The sequence below is a fragment of the Pyxicephalus adspersus genome, chromosome 1 (genome assembly GCF_032062135.1).
Source record: "Pyxicephalus adspersus chromosome 1, UCB_Pads_2.0, whole genome shotgun sequence".
In the NCBI taxonomy this organism is placed as follows: domain Eukaryota; kingdom Metazoa; phylum Chordata; class Amphibia; order Anura; family Pyxicephalidae; genus Pyxicephalus; species Pyxicephalus adspersus.
Window position 1 is genome coordinate 32,899,833 of NC_092858.1, and position 21,573 is coordinate 32,921,405.

The 21,573-nt window shown below is 38.7% G+C and overlaps 1 protein-coding gene across 1 annotated transcript in view; it reads left to right on the forward strand.

Annotated features, from left to right (window-relative positions):
• Positions 1-360: 360 nt before the first annotated feature.
• TNS2 (tensin 2) overlaps positions 361-21,573 on the forward strand; it is a 102,816-nt gene continuing 81,603 nt past the window's right edge. Inside the window, exon 1 of the mRNA XM_072405672.1 lies at positions 361-504. Coding sequence (XP_072261773.1) covers positions 430-504 — 75 coding nt within the window. The 5' untranslated portion in view covers positions 361-429. The remainder of the gene's footprint in view (positions 505-21,573) is intronic.

The following is a 21,573-nucleotide window of genomic DNA, read 5'->3' on the forward strand; positions in this document are numbered from 1 at the left end:
GCGCTGCTTAATATGTTGGCGCTATATAAATCATGCTTAATATTAATATTATTAATAATAATAATAATAATAATATTAGGGGTTCTATGTACATTTTAACATGTGTGCAGACAATGAAAGTGTTAAACACCCCCCACATGGACAGGAGGTATTCCTATGAAAGTACTGATAGATATTCAGGCCATAAATGATAAATATACACATTATACAGGCAGTGGCCAGGGGTCAGAATGTTCTGTCACACAGCCCATCCTGCAATGAGCGGTGACATATTGAACTGGCAGTGTGTGAGGTGAATGGGGAGTGCAGCCCCCTTCTCCCGCCCCTAGGCGGAGCTGTGCTTGCTGTCCGGCACTCAGTCACAGTCGGTGCGGGCAGTGTTGCTGTGTGCGGAGTGACCCGTGTCGGGTGTCATGGTATTTGTCCTGTATGGGCTGTGCGGGGAGTTGCGCTGGGGGAGGACAGGAGAGTGGACGTGCCAAGAGGACAATGCATCTGACTGAGGTACCCGGCATGGACTGACAGCTGTAGAGTCACTGGTCAGATAGGCAGAGCAGGGCTGGCAGCGTTGTCACACCTGAAGGGAACTTTGCAGAAGTTGTCAGGGCGCTCAGACTTCATATTTGTCTTGCATGGGGGGTGACAGGGAGAGCAGACATTGATGGGTTCGTGTGCGCAGACATTGATGGGCTTCAGGGTCAGTCTGTGATCAGAAAATGACAAGTTATGGACTCTGTCATCAACAATTTGCAGGGTTGGGGTGAGCAGACATTGACATTTTGCAGGGTTGAGGTGAGCAGACATTGACAAGCCATGGGGTCTATAGGAAGGAATGGTGATTGGCAATCTGCAGGGTTGATGGGATTGGGCATCAGTGGACAATCAGCAGGGTCATTGTATGGGGGCACATGGACTGTCTGGCATCCATTGATCAGCAGCTGATTGATCTGGCACTGTCCCTGCTGTATATCATATAGGAGAGGATTGGCATGGCACAGATTATGAATGGGCAGGGCATCAGTGGATTTATTATTTGTGTTAGAAGAGCAGGAAGAGTTCATCATTGTGCAGCATGTCTTTACTAAAAGTTTGGGGATTTTTTTTATCTCCAAATCAATAAATAATAATAAATAGACTGAACTGGCCCCTTTATATAATAGGAATATACATAGACTGTTGTAATATTATGTGTCCCTGATAAGTTCCAGGTTCTGCATGGCATCCAGTATGGTGGCACATGGGGATAATGGGATGATGGCGCTGCTGTTTGGTACACACTTGTAGTTTAGGGTAAGGCAGTCGGAGATATGAATTATTGCATCTCATCTACAAATGATCAGACCTCAGCGGAGGCTGACACATCTCATACAAAGTTCCTCGGTCAGCCTAGATTTCTGTAGCACCCCTGAGATCAGAGTAGCACAGAGGGCACATGGAGGTCCAGCACTGCACACCACACAAGTCATATTATGTGTTGCCTTTTCATTATGTATTGCACGCTGCGGAGTGGTAACACATATTGCAGTACTTACATTTAATTGGTATTGGCTGCATTATTCAAACATTCTGTGCAAAGATCCATCATGTCCTTTTTTTCTCACACACTAATGCCATGGCCAAGGCAGATTGTCAGTTCTTGCATTGGACAGCATTACCTAACATGTGGAATGTCTAGTCTGCAACTTGTGTTATTTCCAAAGATGTGTAGAGGAGATCCACTTAATGAAAATAATTTAACCATATGTGATATTAAAGCCTATATATAATCAGGTGCTATATGGAATTTGTCAATGTAAATGTACATGTGGTGGATATATTTGCATATTACATAGATAAATATGACATATTTCTGCTTTAAAATGTAATGCAATAGTTGTACTTTACCAATCCTCACAGTGCTAGTCGATGGGTCTGATTTATTAAAGCTCTCCAAGACTTGGGAAGATCAACTATCATGGGAGAACCTGGGATATCCAACTAACGTGGAATAGATTTCTTAAAATAATTTCCTGTTAGCAAATGTTTTCAATCCTGGATCAGATTAATTCCAGGTTTGCTGGATCATCCAGACTCCCCTATTATAATTTATTCTCTCCAGTTTTAAAGATAAAATTTAAAAAAACAGGCCCAATGGCATGGAGAGGAAACACTTTCATCAGTGAAGCTGGGTGATCCAACAAACCTGGAATGGATTGCTTCAAAGTCTTTTTTTTTTGCTAGAAAATGTTTTGAATCCTGGATCCGATTCTTTGCAGGTGTGCTGGATCACCCAGCTTTACTGATGAAAGTCTATCCTCTCCAGCCTTGCAGAGCTTTAATAAATCAGGCCTAAAGTGTAAACTAGTGCACTGAAAACAATGCACTTCCTATATGTGTTATATGCCACTTCTGTGTGTGACACTCATCTATACCATTCAATTTAGGATTTGTGACTGACACAGCCAGATAAGCAATGATGCAATGGCAGCCCATAGACTTTTCTCAGTACAGAATAGTTTATCTAACCTCCACAAATAAAATTGTAATGTGTTGCAGCTTCATTCCTTAGATACAGTGGCGGCTGTGGATCATTTTTTTCAGGCTTCTTTTGTCTTTTATTTTTACCAGGTGTGAATAACACTCTTCCTATCCCTGGGTGGCTACATTTACTCCTCTACATTTATGGTGGAGGTCATTGTTGCCACCAAGACCGGTTCACAACCATATCCACTTTTATTTATCTCCATTACATGGGGGGATTAGTAGGTCATATAGGATTACATTTATAGAATAATATAGTTTTATGTTTCCAGCATAGCTCCCAGAAGACATAAAGACATCACATTTTATGCAGGATTAACTGCATATGTGATACTAATGTATTTTTAGTGAATTTGGTCATTAAGCCATGCCTGTGCTGCGTGATATGTTGGTGTTATATAAATACTATATAATAAATATAATAATAATGCCTTCAATTCCAGCCTCCATTGTATGGTTTTGGCCAACTCTCCAATCACACGTGTATGTGCCTCCAGGACAAAAAATGTGGACTTGATGGACTTTTTTTGCTTGTTCACACATGGATTTCCAAGCTGCATAGTTTCCCATGATTGTTTTGGATAGATTCTTGCTGCGTCCTGATCATTTATGATGATGTGATAGAAATTTTCCAGTTCTTTCTCATATCCATGACAGACACCCAATGCAATACTTGGACAAGGATTAGACAGTTATGGGATGATCAGGGGATTGGAATTGCATACGTTGCTGACCTAACCTTCTAAATCTATAAATGACCTCCCTATGATGACTGCACATTTGTATATTGTTATTTGGATGTGGTGCAGAGTAACCTGTTGCATGTTCAAGAATAATAATATATAAGAAGATAATGTCTCCCAAGCCATCTTCATATGTAGATGTCTCTTTGCCTTTGGCTACCCCTAGTAAGGATGAAAAGGCTGTAATCTTCTTAGTATGTAGATATATCTGACTTTTTGGCTTTCACAATCTGCTTACACAAAGAGCTCTTTTAATAACTCTGCACATAAATATGAATAGCAAGAGTGTGGTTGGGGAAGGCCCATCCTGGTGGGTGTAAGGAATAAACTATGTGGAGTATTCGCCTAGCTGAGATAGAACTGAGGGGGTCTGTTACTGATGCAGCCACGGCTATGTCCTGTGTATACTCCGAGAGACATTGCGGTCAGTGACGTGATTGTAGGGGTCCTTCAGGAAGGAGCAATGTGCAGTGGCAGCCCCGGTATATACACAAATTTCCATCATCCTACATAAAACATAACACTGTGTAAGCTTCCTGTCTCTTTTCTATAAACACTCACAGAAGACTCTCCATGAATACAACACACTGCTCTTCCCAGAGTAGAAGCTTTTCTACAGATTGGTGGAAGTTCTCTCCATCTATGGATATCTCATAAGGTTTAGTGAGAACCTTAAAGGGTCAGTCCACTCCAAGCACATACTCTGCAGAGTTATTACTCCTCTTGGTTCTTCTATACCTCCTAAGGACACTTTAAGTGAGATGTTTCATACCAAGCTCTGGCACCTGCTGAGGTCAAAATAAGAGGTCTCATATTTACTATATATCCTAATTTATTTTATATACTATTGTTCATCTGTCACATTTGGAGTCCTAATGTTGCAGTATCTGAAACCAGCCAGGGGAATATTTGGCCAGCCAGGGTCTACCAGTAACTTCATCACTCTGTGGTGGGCTGAAATTTTTAGCTCAGTACATTCTGTTAAATAATTCCAAAAAGTACCCTGATGATTGATTCAAAGCATTGGATAATAAATTCTATGTCTCTTAACTCTTGGGAACCACCTCCACCAAGCATTTTTTTTGCAGAAAAAAAAAATGGTTGTTCTTAATCACAATATATATAACTGTAGATCCTGCCAGTGCTGTCTTTTAAATACACCCTCCCAAAACCAGATACATGTTGCAGAGACCAAAAAATTGCATAGAACAATTGGACAAAAATGCATGAAATCCATCAAACTATCTGCCTGCTGTAAATCCTGATCTTTTTTGCTACCAAACTTGTTTCCCCTTTGATCTATTGTAGTTAGAATTAATATATCTGTGTCTATGGCCATTCCACCCCCCACCCCCTCAACCGTGGTGGTTATTGTTTAATGGATAAGCATAACAAGATACTGATTTTGCAATTTTGCTGCATAGCTCCTTCTGACTATTCAGTTTTATAGGGGTTGAGCTCCTTGTTTGGGCATTTTTGGATCATATTGGACTCCTATTTGGTGCAATCTTCATTATGTATATTAAAAAAGGTCCGACATTAACTCCCGGTAGTGTGCTTGTAATGTGGATCACAGAACTTATTATGTATGCAGACATTTTCAGGTAGCACTGAGTTTAGAAGTGTTGGGAGCTTGTCTGCTAATTTGATATACCGGCATCTGTTACCAAAATTTAGGAAATCTGTGGATGTTAGAAGTCTTTTTTATTTCTTTCATTTAGTATTTTGTTTTATTTTGGTTTTCTTTGTCCAATGGTATTGATAACATTAATGTGAAGGTTTTTCGCATCTGAGCATATGGAAATATATAAATTGAAAGCATCAAATATAAATCATTTTACCCAGCTGTATTACCAATTTATTTCTAGAGCCAGACATTCCATTCTAGTAGCTGGTAGACTTCCTAAAGAGCTGAGGAATAGTTCCTTTCATTGACAAACCTGGCTACTAAGGTCGATCAGTGGTTGAGGGGTACAATATTTTTAAACATTTTGGATAAAAGAATTGCTACCAAGCTAAATGTTACATACAAGGGCTGCAAATGTTTGTTATAGTAAATGAAATCAGCTGGGTAATGCCAGGTAAGAATCAGTTTTTGGCAGCTGTCTATCATTTAAGCTGCATACACACTTGCAATTATAGTCGTTGGAAAGAATCTTTCACGATCCCTTCCAACGACTAAGCACTCCACGATGCATGAACGAGTGCTGTGTACGTACAGCATGGTTCTGCTCTATGCAGAGGAGGGGGAGAGCGACAGAGCGGCACCCCACTGCACGCTCTCCCCCTTCACTTGCATTACGATCGTTCGTCGTCTGTGAATCCGTCTGAACGACGCACGCTGTACACACTTCAGATTCTCGTCCGATATCGGCCCTGAGCCGATTATCGGGCGGGAACCATTGGAATTGTGTATGTAGCTTTACCAAACTAGCAAAATCAGAATTCTGCTTCTTGCAGACATTATTATTGAACAGGATATATATAGCGCCAACATAATATGTAGCGCTGTACATTAAATAGGGGTTGCAAATGACAGATGTACGTTGTCTTTGCTTTTGTGTGCCATAGCATATTGCTATCACATTTTTAGGATCCAAGCATGAAAAAGCATTTACTGATTTATATTGGTATCTATAAAACCTAACTGTTTATTTTACTGCTCCCTATTATAAATGGGACACAGTATTAGGACAGCTTTCTGGACATTGTACAGAAATGAAGCTGCATCTTTTTTAATTAGGATAAAGATTGGAAGGCAGATGCTTAATGTTGCAACTTTTATATGGCATCTAAAATAAATGTCAGCACAATTATGTAATAAGGCAGTAACGGGCTGTTTTAGAGGAAGCTGTTTTGTGCTGCTTACAATCCCCCTCCTAAAGACTTACTATTAAGGTTTGGGTTATTAAAGAGTCCACCATCCATCATTTCTTGGTATATATTGAAGAATTAAACTATAGGACAGATTTTGTCTTCTGTACAGCTAAGGTCTTGAATTCTTACAAGAATGCAAAATAATAATCTTCTGAAAGGACTTTTGGAGAATATGAACCTGATATTCCCCAAAGGGACAGCATCATGTTCAGGATGCCTTTGAGGAGCCAGTCAGTGCTTAGGCCTAGCTCTGGAATTATCAGCAGCAGTTAGTCAAATGCCGAATGACCCAGCTTCAGTAAACCAATGCTAACCATACTCAGATCAACTGTAGATCAATTGATTTTCAATTAATTGATCTCTCAAAAAATAAGTGTATGTGCACATGCTCCAAAATTCCATCAAACCTAAATCATGAAGTAATATCAAAAATTAATCGGATACTTAAATGATTGATGAAAATTGTCTGACATGACCAGCTGAGGTTTTTTTAAGCTTAATTCCTATATAAATCAATTTTGGTGGGTCAAGTAAAAATAAAGAATTTTTATTGGTTGATTTCATAAAACACAGGAAAATTGACCTGTGCCTTACGGCATTACAGCAAAAGGAGGCAGAGGACCTAAAGTCTTTTTTGGGCAGAATTACCAAGGACTGCTTAAAAGTAAAGCTATTGTATGTTAGGCAGCATATAGTATTAGACCATATGTATCTTCAGCTTTGCAGTATGCTAAATCCTCCAAACAACTGTATTCTAGAGTATATGGGGCTCCTATATATGTGGTGAACGCAGTAGGAAGTCAAATGCAGCCTGATTTAGGTTTCTTGCCTTTGAGATGTTGGGCTTTATTGTTTTTTTAAATGCATAACAGTTGACACGCACTAGACTAGAACATGCTGTGTATACAAAAATGCAATACAATACTTGGCAAAAACAACAGTAAACACAAGTTAACTTTGCTCTATATAATCCGATTTTAAACTGAAACACTATGTTCCTCATCCTTGAAAAATCCTTCACAAATGCATGTCAGAAGCAAACTACAAATGCTCATTTACAAGAACAGTGAAGAATGATCTCCGACTGGTTATTTTGGGCTACCGAGACATTGCTCACAGCTTTATTAAATAATGGTGTAAGTGTGACTTTCTCCCTGGGGGTTTAAAAGGGAAAGATGACCTGAGACCTCTGACTCCCTGTGCGTGACCCTCTGTTGCTTGATGTATTCATTCTTGTTCTATAGTTAGGTTTATTGTTGCTAAATAAGTATAGCTGTTTTCAGCATTTCATTGTAAGCTGAGAGGAGCAGAAGAAAGGTCCTGTATCGTTCTGAAATGATGGATTGTCTTTCATATAAGATTTCGGTGAAAAATGTAGTTCCAGCAAGAACTGCTCCTCGTCACCTCCACCATTTCCACATAGCATAACTCTATATACGTTCAGAGAATGCAGTGAAATATTCTTTTTTTTTTGTTTTATGTTTCCCTTGTGTCCTTTGCTGTCAGAAATAGATGGAATAATTCAGATGTTTTCTCCTGTGTCGGGCCAATACTAAATAAAAAGCATGATGTGCAGAGGTATTCAATGTGATTTGTGTTCTCAGACAGTTTGATGTGGAAGAGGACCACACAAAGGTTTGGAGGGCTCTGGTGATGTCGGACTTAGGAATACTTCGCTGGTTACAACTGACTACATAACCCCAAACTACTGAGGTAGCGATGTACCACGTATGGTGGACTTAGTGAAGGTGAAAAATTCTGGGAAGAGGTCTATTGTTTTTTAACTTTACAAGCTAAGCTTCTCAAAGAGACAGAGAGAACATCTCACCAACTAATCCCAAAGATGAGCAAGCATAAAAAAACAGATGAAACACATACATCTGTATATAACAGTATACTTTATGTCCTATAAATAAATTAATTTTTCTGAGTCCATATTACCCTGAGTTGGTCTCATCTCCCAAAGTGTTTCCTCCATCTGAGGCTTCTTCAGAGGAGCTTACAAAAGGAGACAATCCATATAGGAACTTACAGTTGGCGATGCTTTAGGGTAGATAGATATCGCCATTATCTTCAGGTATTCAGGTGAAAGGGATGTCAGTCTTTTATTCACATAGACCTCATGCGTCTATGTCCTCTCTCCTCAGCTAGGTCTCCTAGCCCAAAACATTGACAAAAAACATTACATTTAAAGAAGACAGCAAAGGTATTAACTCATCACTGTGCTCCTTTCACATTCCAACCACTGGATAGGTCCAAGACCTATAAAGCATGCTGGTCATTTTCGACCATGAATATCTAGTAGCAAAAAGTACTGTGGGGGAAATCTCTGGACTGAAGGTAGATTTTTGCAGCAAAAAGCTGATTTTGCTATTTGAGTATTTGAGCATGAACTGTGTGAGCATGACCAAGTTTTTTATGCACTATAATGGGATACCCTGCAGGCCTGTGACGTCGTACTACGCTCCTGAAACATTCTGTGGGATAGAATACCCATCCTTTTCTTGGGTAAAAAGAAGTCTTTATTCTTTTTCCTCCTACTACTTACCTTTACTTCCTGTACCGTAGGTTAGTTGCTGTTCTTTGACTTTTTTTTGTTTCATACAACCTTATAGAGTGAAAGACAGAACTTAATCTGCAATGGAAAGAAAAGAAGACCACATAGGTATTGGGTATTAAGATAAAAAAATGTTTCCTAATTCTCCATCGTTATGTAAATTGGCACAATCTTTTATTGCTAAAAGTGACTTGACAATGTGTTAGTAAAATAATAAGAAGCATTTTTTAGATTTTGTTTTAGACCACAATGTTTTTCTATTTAATATAACTCATGTGAATGCCTTTTTTATATCTGAGGTTTTTCGAAACTTGAAACCAGTAAAAACATTTCTACATACCTCTTTTTACTTCTGTGATTTCTCAAAGGGGATGAGTAGTTGTGACAATTATTGGGCATAAAAACAACAATTATCATAGTAGGCAGGCATTTATGACAATGGGAATGCAACAAACATGCAATTAGGCAACAAATGGGTAGCAAACTGCCAATTGAGGCAATACTTAGGTAGGAAGGGGCAATTTATGATATGTGATATGATATGTGGATAACAAACTGACAATTCTGGCAATATAGTGAAATAAATGGCAGTCATGACCGTGCAGGGGTACCAAATTAGCATTGACAATATGTAAGCTATAAAACACAAAGACAATCTGTGCCATTTTTTCGTCTCTTTCTTTGTTCACAGTGGCAGCTGTTTTCCGTAGCATGACTTAGATAAGAGACAATATCACAACTCTTGCCAGCTCAACCAGAGGGAATTTTAATATAGAATGGAGAGCCAATCATATTAATTTTTCAAAGCATCCACACCAATTTGTATTATATTTACTCTGTACAGTAGGAAGCCAGGGATGCCTACACCTGTCTGCACCATGCCACACCACTGGCTTTATCTAACACCCCCAATAAAAATCACTACTCTATGCTGACATGATAAAAATTGGAATTTGTGCTCCCCTACATGGCCTCAGGACTGCATTTTGGGGGCAATGGTGTGTGTACACCAATGTGCTGTATATTCATTCCAAGTACCGTCCTTTGGATGGGATTAAAATAATGGGAAGCAATGGTAATCCTGTTGACCATTCAGTTTATTTAAATTGGAACCACCATTAAAATGTTGTGGGGGATATAAAATGGGCCTTTTCTGTGAAGAAACCCACAAACACGTTTTAACCAATTTAGCATGGAGAGTCGTAAAAAATTTCACAAAGACAGTCACTGAAGGTTAATTATGCAAAATGCCTATGGGGTAATATCAGTTTATGGAGCTACAGTGCATCTATTACATCTATTGATATTTTTGTTAAATGAATGAATTTAGTTGTCTTTTCTGGACAGATCGTTACTAGAAATTGCCTTTTTTGCTTGTAGTATTATTGTTGTTGTTGTAGTTGCTGTAGTATTGGATATTTAATGTTCATTATCCATCAGGTAGATACAAGAGGGAGTTCATACCTAGAATGGAGATTGGCTACAAGTTGTTCTGCCCTGAACCTGAGTTTGAGTTTTATTTCTACCCTGCGTGAACCTACTTAAGAATTATGCATACTCGCTGCCAACCCTAACAATGTCTAAATTCTGAAAGTAACTATACTGTAATACAACACTATAGGCCGGCTTCAGTGCATCTGTCTGAATGTTCTGCTTCGATTTCCCGCTTGTTTATACTTCTTTATGTGTATACGTTCTTGCCAGCATTTGTCAATGAGTTTAGGACATTTGCACAGGTGCATGCATAATTATGTCTGTAAGAATAAATAACTATACCACAACCCCCCAGGCAAAGTGGGTCATACAAATATAGTGAGGCAGGGTAAGGGTTAAATATTTAGTGGAAATCAGAAACCCAATTGAAAGCATAGCTCTTCACCGGGCACAACTGCACAGAAATAGATTTGTTTTAGGGGAATTCCAGTTAATCCCAGTTGTTTTCCAAAAATTAAAAGTGCCAAAACTACTATTTTGTAATATGTGAACCTATTTCCAATCAGATTGTAATGTTTGTAGTAAACCTATAAGACTTGGCACAGATCTTATAGGCACCCCCTCAGGTTCAACACAGATGTAGGTTGAGATCCTAATCACACGGTATAACCCCGTCACCTCCCTGTCCTAAAAATGTATAATTTTTGATTTTTGGAAAGTTACATTCAACTAGACATTTACTGTGCCGTCTTCCTTATTTTTAATAGGTAAATTATACCAAGCGTCTCCGGGCTTTTTTTTTTTTTTTTTTGCTTTATATGAAGGTCTGTCTATAAAGCAGTAAATCTGACATTCATTGAAACATTCTCTGGTGTAGAATCTTCCAGGTCCATGTGTTGGGAGTAGTTGATTCTCCACCAGAGAATGTTTCAGTGAATGTCAGATTACTGCTTCATAAATAGACCCTATAGAGTAGAAAAGAGCGGAAACCTCTGTTATGGTCCTTGTTGCTGCTCTCTATAAGTTTTACTCCCAGTTCCTGTTGGCAGAAATCGGCAATGTAGGACATTTATTGAAACCCTAAATATGGATGCACATATGGAGGTCTCATAGGGTTCTAATCCTCCAGCACTCAAAAGAAAATGTTTTTTGGTGAGAGTTAGGATGACCGTACACTAGTCAATAGGTTCTCAGGTATATGGTAATTTCTCCCTGATTTTGATTTTTTTACCTGGCATAACCACCGAGCACCATAGACTCTCCCTATCGCCGTTCCATTCCACCCCTTCCCAAAGGTTAGTGTAAATCAGCACAGTCTAATAGCAAGAAACCAATGATACCATGGTTTTACAATAACGACAGTGCCAGCAGAGTTGTGTCATTATTATAAATGGCGGAGGGGCCGTCGCATTGGCTACGGGTTGTTACACAGTGCACCCTTCTGATATACATTACGTTGTCTAAGCATGGAGGCTGGAGTGGAGCCATGCTCCACAGAACAATCCTAAACAATCTTTGACTGATCAATGTATCCTTTGGTGTTGATAAGTTTATGTTTTTATCAAGACAGCCAAAAACAAATCAGCCAGTGTACACATTTTAGATTTTAACATTTTTTGACCAACCTGTTGATATAATGTGCTGTGTAGAAACAGAAAATGAAAAAAAGGATAAAGATAGATGGATATATATAGATAGATAGATAGATAGATAGATAGATAGATAGATTAGTGTATAAGAAAGACATGTGTGTAAGTGTTATAAGAAAGACCTATCATGTTTAGAGGAGATACACTGGATTGCCCATTTTTTCAATGCTTTATGCCCCGGTCTGAGTTACATGTCTGGGAATGCAGTAGTGCTACGTGCTATAGGTAAGACAGGGAACTTCTGCTTTGTGGCAGAAAAATTATTATTTCCTGTAAAGTCTGCTATTTTATTACTGGGAGGATTTTGGCAAGTTGAAGGCTGGACACGAATACACCTGCCAGACACCAGTGGTTAGATCTGTTGGCTAGATGGAAAATGAGAACCTGCTTGTTTGGATAGGCATACTGCGTAGTAATGTTTGCAGAGGGATGCTGACATTGCTTGGCAGGATCAAGAGTTACAGCAAAAGCACATACAAGTTAACACGCAACAGTGCAGTTTGTTAAGGATTTTGATGTATGATAAATAAATTGTATCTAAATATAAAGTGCAAATTAAAACAAAAATGAAAAAAAAACAATATATTTGTCATGTCATTCTAAAGTGCTGAATTACATTGTGTATGTATGTTCCAGGTTCACTAGGTGAAATTATAATGTACATGCACTTCTTAGGGTGTGATTGCCATCCTCAGACCACCTCTTTGTCTTATACCTGCCTGTCCCTGCTTTGCTGTGGTCTTCATTGTTTGGCCCTGAACTAAGCTTCACTGTTGGATTTAGCTTCTTGATGAATGTGAATTACTGTTCAATGTTATAAAGAGTTTGTACTTCAACCAATGCTCTTTACAATCATTTAAAGTGAAACTCAACCCTAGTATCCACCAAGGACAGTTACAATTTTTTTGGATCTTCCATTGTGGATTGTGTGGGTTTCCTCCAGGCACTACACTCTCCTCCCACATCTCAAAAACATGCAATTAGGTAGAGTAGTTTCTTTTAAAAGTTTACTTAGTTAATGACATATGACCATGGTTGTGAGCCCCTGTGAGGGACAGCTAGTGGTATGATTTTGGACTTTGTAGGGCGGTGTGTAATATGTCGGTGCTATATATATATATATATATATATATATTGGTTATTAACAATATTAATAGTTAACAATTGCCCTAACCAGCTATGACATCAGCCATTCAGGAACTATAAAGTTTGTAGTAGACAAGGCTCATGTGCAAGGTTTAAGGATTTGTTACCATTCACTGAACATTTCTAACTTTTGGGAAACCAATAAATCGATGGGTATAATTCCTTTTTAAGGGGTGGTTAGTGTTAGGGTATTGCTGTTTGCATCAGAAGCAGAAAACATCTATTAAAAACGTCAACAGTGACAGCTCCCATATTTCTGTGCTCACAGATTCAATTGTCTGTAAAATGGCTGCAAGCATAGCAAATCTTTAAGCACAAGGAGCGCAAAAAGTGCTAATGCTGATCAAGGCAGTTTTACACTTAGAAAATCTAAGAAATGGTTGAAATAGAAAGCAGTAATATGGCTCTATCTCCTGATTGGGCAGTCACATGTTTGTCTATGAAAAGTATGGAAGAGGGAGAAGAAATTCATATCTGTGAACATTTCTTCTCCTTTTTATGGTTTGAGCTTTTGCTGATATCATCATCTGGAGCAGTCTTTGGCAGTCTGTAGCATTTACAGTTGGTGTTGTTCTCTGTAGATTCACTGTGTAGTGTTAACTGTCCCCCTGTAGTTTGTAGCACGTTGTCAGAGAACTTCCTACAGCTCTCTGTGTATTGTTAATCCCGCTCCCTCTTGTGTTGTGTATATATTTTTTAAACCTGGTTATTTCAGTGCTCTGCATACTGTCAGTGACCCTCTTCCTTCAGGGTTCTGTGTACTTTCACTGACCCTACATTGATGCTCTGTATGTTCTCACTGTCCTGCTCTCCCCCCAGCCATGCTCTATCCGGTGTCAGTCTCTCTTCTTAAGCTTATGGATGTTGCCTTTAAAAGGAAATTTATAGAATTTTTTTGGGTGGGATGTAATCTCACAGCCCATCGTTCAGGTGTTAGAAGTGTTCCTTATGCTTCTGATGCAAAGCAATTTAAAGGATGCAAGGACACAGCTTAGTTCTCTGTACAACATGACACTGTACAACTGATATTGAATTTTATACTTTTTATAATAAACACTCAAAATCTGGGATATAATTTTCCAGGGAAACACTCACAATCCGGGATATAATATGAATAAACTGGCAAAATGTGTGTCTCATCCATATGTGTTCTATCCTGTATAAAATACTGACAGTCACATCACAATCCCCATCTATTGTGTGTTACTTTCCCCACCTCCTAGACTGTAAGCTCCTCAGGGCAGGATCCTCTCCTTCTGTGTCACTGTCTGTATTCCTCTGTCATTTGCAACCCCTATTTAATGTACAGTGCTGCGTAATATATTGGTGCTATATAAATCATATTTATTATTATTAATATTATTATTAATAATATTAATAATAATATTTATAATAATAATAATAATAATAATAATAACAATATTATTCATCTAAAAACTTGATGAAGATAGAGTTCCAGATGATTCGGGTGGGACTGGGGCTACAAGCGAGAGAGAGAAAGCATACTGATGTAAGAAGTATAAAATGTTCACATGGGGGAAGATAATGTGCCTGGATATAAGCTGCAACCTTTATTGATTAACAGTAAACCAGGGGAGTATCCCGGCTGGTTAAATTGTGCACAAGGAAGGATCCACTTGTGAGCAGTTGTTGTCTGAGGGGAAGGGCATGCCAGTACATTGAAGCAGACAGAGCAAATTTTGGTGCTTTTTGTAGTTCTTATCAATGTTAATAGAGGGGAGGGGGTGGTCTAATTCTTTGCTTAGAGCCCAATTCCCCTTAAGCCATGGGTGTAAAAGGTGGAGAATGTTCACAGAGGGCAATGGGTGTGGATGTAAAAGATTGAGTATATTCACAGAGGGGAGGAAACTGGGCATGGGTGGAGATGGAGAAGAATGTTCACAGAAGAAGAGTAGAACTGAGATGACATTGATGTAAGAAGTGGAGAATATTCTCAAGAGAGGTAGAGTGAGTTAGGAAAAGATGAGTCAAAGGCCATACAGACATTTCTTAATGGGAAGATAAATGATCTAAAGTTAAGTGGTAAAGTGTTAAGAAAAGATGGGTACGATGGTATAGCAACAGATGTAGGTAGGAGTTAGTAAGTAGGTATGAATCTTTGTTGAGATTACAATATTTGTCCTGTTTGCATTGTCTTTCTGGTTTGTGTTTTGAATGATCACGGAACACTTACTAAGTATTCTGGACAGGACAATTTCAGCTGGACAGTGTGAAGTAGCTTTAGATTCCTCCATTTCCAGTCTTGGTGGCTAGATCATGTTGGAGTGGCCCAGTAAACATGCAACATGCAATACGAAGAATTCCAAGACTTCATGTTATAAAATCTTACAGAACCATGGTAATATAGATTGATTATAGAATATTTGGTGGTATATTTATACTTGTAGTCGATCCCTAGAATTAACTTGTAAATCATCATCAACTGCAAATAGCAACATGAGCAAATCACATACTGTATGCGTAGAATTTGACTTAATCTATAAGCACAAGCCAAATGTGCAAATCGGGTAGGCGCATTCCAGGGTGACAACATGGCTTCTGCATAGATATACAGTCGGTTAGTTAGAATGTTACTATCTGGATCACTAGGTGTAAATACAGGAACAAAACAAATGAAAAAATGTGACTGCTGCCCCACAGTCAGGAATGCTAAGTAAGCTACAATATAATTAATTTCCTTTTTTTTTTGATTTAACGTAACACATGGCTGAATTTCACATTTCACATGTTTAATAGAGGGGGAGATCATAATTGGTCAGGAAAGTCTTTTTGCACCCATTGCATAAGCTTATTAGAAATTAATTGGGTATAAAGTGAATAAAGGTTCCCATTTAAGCTCAGACTATTCCTTAAGATCAATTATCTGCTACAATCATAAAATACCTATAGACATTTTTGATGAGCATTAGATAAAGCCAAGGACAATGATGATCTTGTTCACTCCACGGATACATCTAACCTGTCAGAAAAACTATGTCTAGCACATGTACAGTATGGGTAGCACATGTACAGTATGGGCGTCATTAGGTCATGATAAAAGTACTGTGCACATTTTGTGTAATCCTTCCCCCGCATTGCACTGATTCCTTTGAACAGCCCCCATTACTCACTGATCCCTTTACCAGCTACAGAGATGGGGGAGGAGCATGGTGGGTAGGGGGTCTTGCTTTGATGCAGAAAGGGGGCAGAGAAGAAAAGTGGACAGAGGAAACAGGAGTACAAGGGACAGAGCTTCTAAATTAGGAGGAAATTGGTGAGTGCACACATTTTGCATTAGATGATAGTGTGTACATTCTTTTTTTGGTGAATATGCTTTGCAGGAAGGGAACAGCTTTAACATTCAGTTATATCTTTTCTGAGAAGTTCTGTATTTTTAGATGTGATATAATTAGATTCACTAAAGGTTTACCTACATGATTATATGTGTACAATATAAATATGTTGGTTCATTGCTGCATTGAAAAACAATTAAATTTATTAACTAAATTACAGTTTTGGATTAGTTGGGTGTAACGTGAATAAAGTTTCTGTGCAGTTATGATAAAATGCTTCCATTTAACTTGTATTACTTACATTATATTTCCACTGATCTAAACACGTCTAGACTCAATATTGTCCTGCAAGACAGCTGCAAACCAACTTAGCTGTCACTGAGCTGATGATTATGAGCTTGGAGTGATTTCAGAAGTGAAAGAAGTTTTTTCATAGATCATCAGATTAAACTAGTATGAACTTCTATCTCAGTGTACTGGCAGGAAGACTATACCATGCAATCATTTTTGTTTCATTTTAAAATGTGGGCAAATGGAAATGGCATTTAAAGTCTAAGTAGTTGGAGTGGACAGGACAAATTTCCTACTGTATCATTTTCATGCAATTAATATGGATCAGCCAAAGTAGCATCACTTATGTGTATTACTAAACTGGGATTTTCTTGTGGATTGCAAAATTCATGGTTTAATCTATTGCACCTCCTGTAAGGTAAAGGACAACAGTTTCCCTTGCGGTTATCCTATATTAGGAGTTTAATTGGTGCAGTGCTGTAATTTAATATCTGCTAGCAGTTTTCATGGTTTAAAAGAAGTGACTTTGCTTTCATGCTGATCAAGTGCCCTCAGAACAAGTCAGGGTTAAATCTTCTGACCACATGCTTTTGTTGCTCTTTGAGCTTATATGTTCCCATGAAAGTCATATCCCCCAATCGTCCATGCAATAGCGAGGCATCGATGCATGAGGGAGTAATAGACAGAAATAAAAACCTGCCAAAATGTCCCCCTATTTTATTTACAGCTATCAGAAATATATATCAGGGTGTTATCTAAGCAAACATTTCATTGTTTTGTGAAGTCTCTCTTCTAAAATTAGGCTTGAATAGCTGAAGCACCACCCTACCTCTCCTAGCAAAAAGAGTAAAAATGTCCCAAAGCTTACTGAGGGATTTTGTAAGTTTCTATTGCTGATCTGTTTCTTAAAAAATATTGCTAGCCTGGTTGGTCTTGTTATTCTCTGACTCTAATATTTTCTGAATTACTGACCCGGAGTATACAGCTCAGGTGGCCAGCAAATTTCTGCATAGCTTGTACCTTAGTTAGGTCCATGCATGGTTTAGGTGTAGATGAGGTTACTGAAACCGAAAGATCAACTTCACATCCAGGCAATTAACATTCTTCAAATGAGTTCAGCAATTGAATCCTACATGATCTTACAGAGATATATCCACTTTAATGGAAGTCCTGCCACAGGAGATAGCTGGAGGTTGTCATGCTGACTTTGCTTGCTTGTATGACTTTTCTCTGACTTTCCTGATTTGTGCACTTGTTTAGGGTCAGTGGCTCAGAATGCCAGATCAGATCTGCAGCCATTAACAATACTTCATCCTCTGACACCTTTATGGATGAGTTGGATGCCTGATGCCCTGCTGTGTTTTTCAATTCGATTCTTCATCCCCATGTCACTCCAGGTCACAGTAGTAATGTGGCTCCTGGAGTAATCACAGCAGGGGGACCAAGCTTCTGACATACCCAGAAGTGTGTCAGATGTTAAAGAATTTTTAGTGCCCATTGATTTTAATCAAAGGATGATCCCAGTCACGTCTGCTGGAGTTTTTAATATCAACTGAAGATTCATCTTTTACAGGGGCCCTTTGTTTAAAGAAAATACATTCCAGTTACAGGGCTCCTGTAAAGGCTTCAACAAAGCAACTTGCTGAAATGGGTCATTCATATACTGAAGTCTTTTTGAACAATGCCTAGAAGGTATGAGGTTAGTATTCAAAAAATGGTTAAATATTTTTAAAATAAAAGTTGTTTTTTTTAATGTGACAATTTTAGGTACATAGTTCTTTACCAAGTTTTTCTTTAAGAGTCATTCCACCCAAAAATGTGGTTATTTCAGTTATCATTGGATGCTGAACATTACATTACTATTCCAGGTACTCTGCTGGCTAGATTCCTTTGCTTGTGTTACAATATCTGCACGACTGGCATGGCTGTTGTATTGTGGAAATTGTGGAGAATACTGCAGAAATAGTGAGGACACCAAAAGCTAGGTTCAAATAGAACTATGGTTGGTGGGGTGGATCTGACCCTCATAGTCCGAGTCAAATAAAACTCCAAAGTCTTGACATACCTTTAATGTAATTATAACATTAGGTGAATCTCTTCCGTTCTGAGATTGTATGACTTTTCTGTGTACTCTCTTTTTTAGAGGGGTAAGGTAGCTAATGTGTACAGGTTTTCTTTTGGGAGGCAGACAGGATTTGTTGTATGCAATGGAGGTAGAGAGTGTTTAGACCCGGCAAAAGACCCACACTAGGGCCCAGGGAGTTTACATTGTGGCAGATTTATGATAATTGGAGTTGTTGATGCCTGGCTATCACACTGTTTAAAGTTGTTGTGCAGTCCATTCCAACCCCATGGGCATTATTTTGGAGCCACCCACCACTACTATTGCCGCTCTTTTCCTAAGGAGTAAGGACATTAAATAGAAGTTTTTCCCTGGAAATTTGTGCCCAAACAAGCATTTGTGGGATCAGGAACATCTGATGAAGGATGTGAAGACCAGGCATGCATCTGCATTTCAGTTCATCCCAAAGGTATTTAGTGTGGCTGAGGTCAGGGCTCTGTGCAGTCCATTTAAATTCCAGCACACCAAATTCATCAAACCATGTTTTATGGAGCTGGTTCTGTGCACAGGGCACAATCATGTTAGAACAGAGAAGGATCTTCCCCAAACTGTTGATTAAAAAAGCATGATTGTCAAAGTTATAGCTTATCATAGGATTGGTGGTCAGGTGTCCATAAACCTTTTGCTATCTCATGTAGCAGCTACTGTTGCTACGTTTGCTCCATATCTTTGCCATAGAGGTGCAATGTTTTGCAGCAGTGTTAACAGCACATTTCAGTAGTTTGAGTTCATCTAGGTGGGAAAGGGGTCAGGATTCATCTTTCCAAGACTAAACAAAAGTAAATCATGTCTTGTAAAATGTCAGAGATGATGAGAATTGTAACTCCACTATGGCATAGCAGAGCAGTGCCGAAAGACTGACAAATGAAGTGTTCAATGACATTCTGTATACATTTGTGTGTCAGAGGGGCTATATGGGTCAGAAAACTTGTTGATACTACCACCTCACCTTTACATTTATTAGCAATCTTAATTTTTAGTTACCTAGTAATACATTCAGAATGAGAACTGATGTAGCTAAGCTATGCATTACACAGCTTCCTCCTACTTTGGCAGCTGAGCAGAAATGTTTCTCTTTAACTTTAGATATACACAGATGTTCACAGTAAAGTATTACATCCGTTTCCAGGAGAAAAGAAAACATTGATCTTGTTGACATGCAGCTTATCTACGTCACTAAGCAGGAAAAATAGGCTAATTATTAAGATATCATTCTTTTCGTATTGTCTTGGAAGGATATACACCTAGATCTCTGTGAGGCCGGTGCTATCTGCACAGATGTTGGTGATTCTCTCCATGGTAGAGAAAGATAAGGATGTGGAAGTGGTTTCACTTTTTACATGATCTCTGGAGGTACTGACTTAAGCTGCGTACACACCTGCAATTTTTCTCGTTGGAAAGGATCTTTCACGATCCTTTCCAACGAGAAAAGACTGCACGATGCATGAACGATGCTGTACATACAGCACCGTTCATGCTCTATGGAGAGGGGAGGGGGAGAGCGACGGAGCGGCACCCTGCTGCGCGCTCTCCCCTTCCCTTTCATTAGGATCGGTCGTCGTCCATCGTCCATGGATCCGCCAGGACGGTCGTCGGACGATGGACGACGACCGACTGTACACACGGCAGATTTTCGCCCGATAATTGGCCGATACCGATTATCGGGCGAGAAAAATTTGCCGTGTGTACGCAGCTTTATTTTCTAAAAACACCTAATGGTAAAAAAAAGGCTATAAAAAGTGCCAGGACTAAACCTTTTAACTTGTAGCCATCTTTTCTTTATAAAAATGTGATGCCATCGTGGTCTGTAGAATACAATATGCAGGGACTGACCGAGAAGACTTCCTTGCTGTTTTTAAGATTCCTTTTTTTTTTTAAATATATTTTCATTTATGACCATGGTGCTTATGGATTGTTACGTGTCTGAGACAATATCAATATATAGCAAAATATGGGTAGTATAGTGGCTCAGAGCTTAGCACTCTGGCCTTTGCAGCGCTGGGTCCCAGGTTCCAATCTCACCCAGGACACTATCTGCATGGAGTTTGTATGTTCTCCCCATGCTTGCGTGGGTTTCCTCCCACATCCAAAAAAATGCAGTTAGGTTGTTTAGCTTTCCCCTAAAAATTGACCCTATATGACTATGGTAGAGACACTAGATTGTGAGCCCCTTTGAGGGACAGCTAGTGACATGACTATTGACTTTATATAAATACTGTTAAAAATAATATGGCACCAAAACAGAGCTTTTTGATGCAACACAACCAAAAAAAAAAAGTTAAAACATCAATTTTAGAAAGTATTATTATATTATATTAAAAATATATATCACAAACACTTTTTAGAAATGACATTATTCCTAGACTTATTCTGAAAATGACAATATACATGCATAATCCATTATAAAAACAACATATTAGTTATATTTATTGTAGGCCAATTGATGCGTCATTTATATGACCTGGACCTAAGTCATTTCTTTGCTCTAGACAGGTAATGACCTCTTTAATGGATTCTATGCATGGACACGGGTTTCTAAAAAAGTGGTGCATTGCACTTGGCTACTGATCACACTGAAGATGTGGGCGGTTTAAAAAAAAATAATAGGATAAAACATTATTAGTCCTGTATACAGAATAATTCTAGATTGACCCTGATTATAGGTGCATGGGTGAATTAGCAAAGCCAGTCCTATCTGTAATGCAAGTGCTGATTAAGGCAATGTGGAAAGAAGGGTAATGAGAGACCGTAGTAGGAGCAAAGGCAGAATGTTTATAGACCAAGTCCTAATGCATAAATGCCACCCCTATCTGTAATTGTGCAGCCCTGGAATCTATAGGCATCTTGTCAGTCACTTACTGTAGAGGCTGTTGTAGCAGGACACTCTTTATACGTTTATAAAAAACAACTGCAGAGAATAGCTCTAGCTCCAGACAGGTAA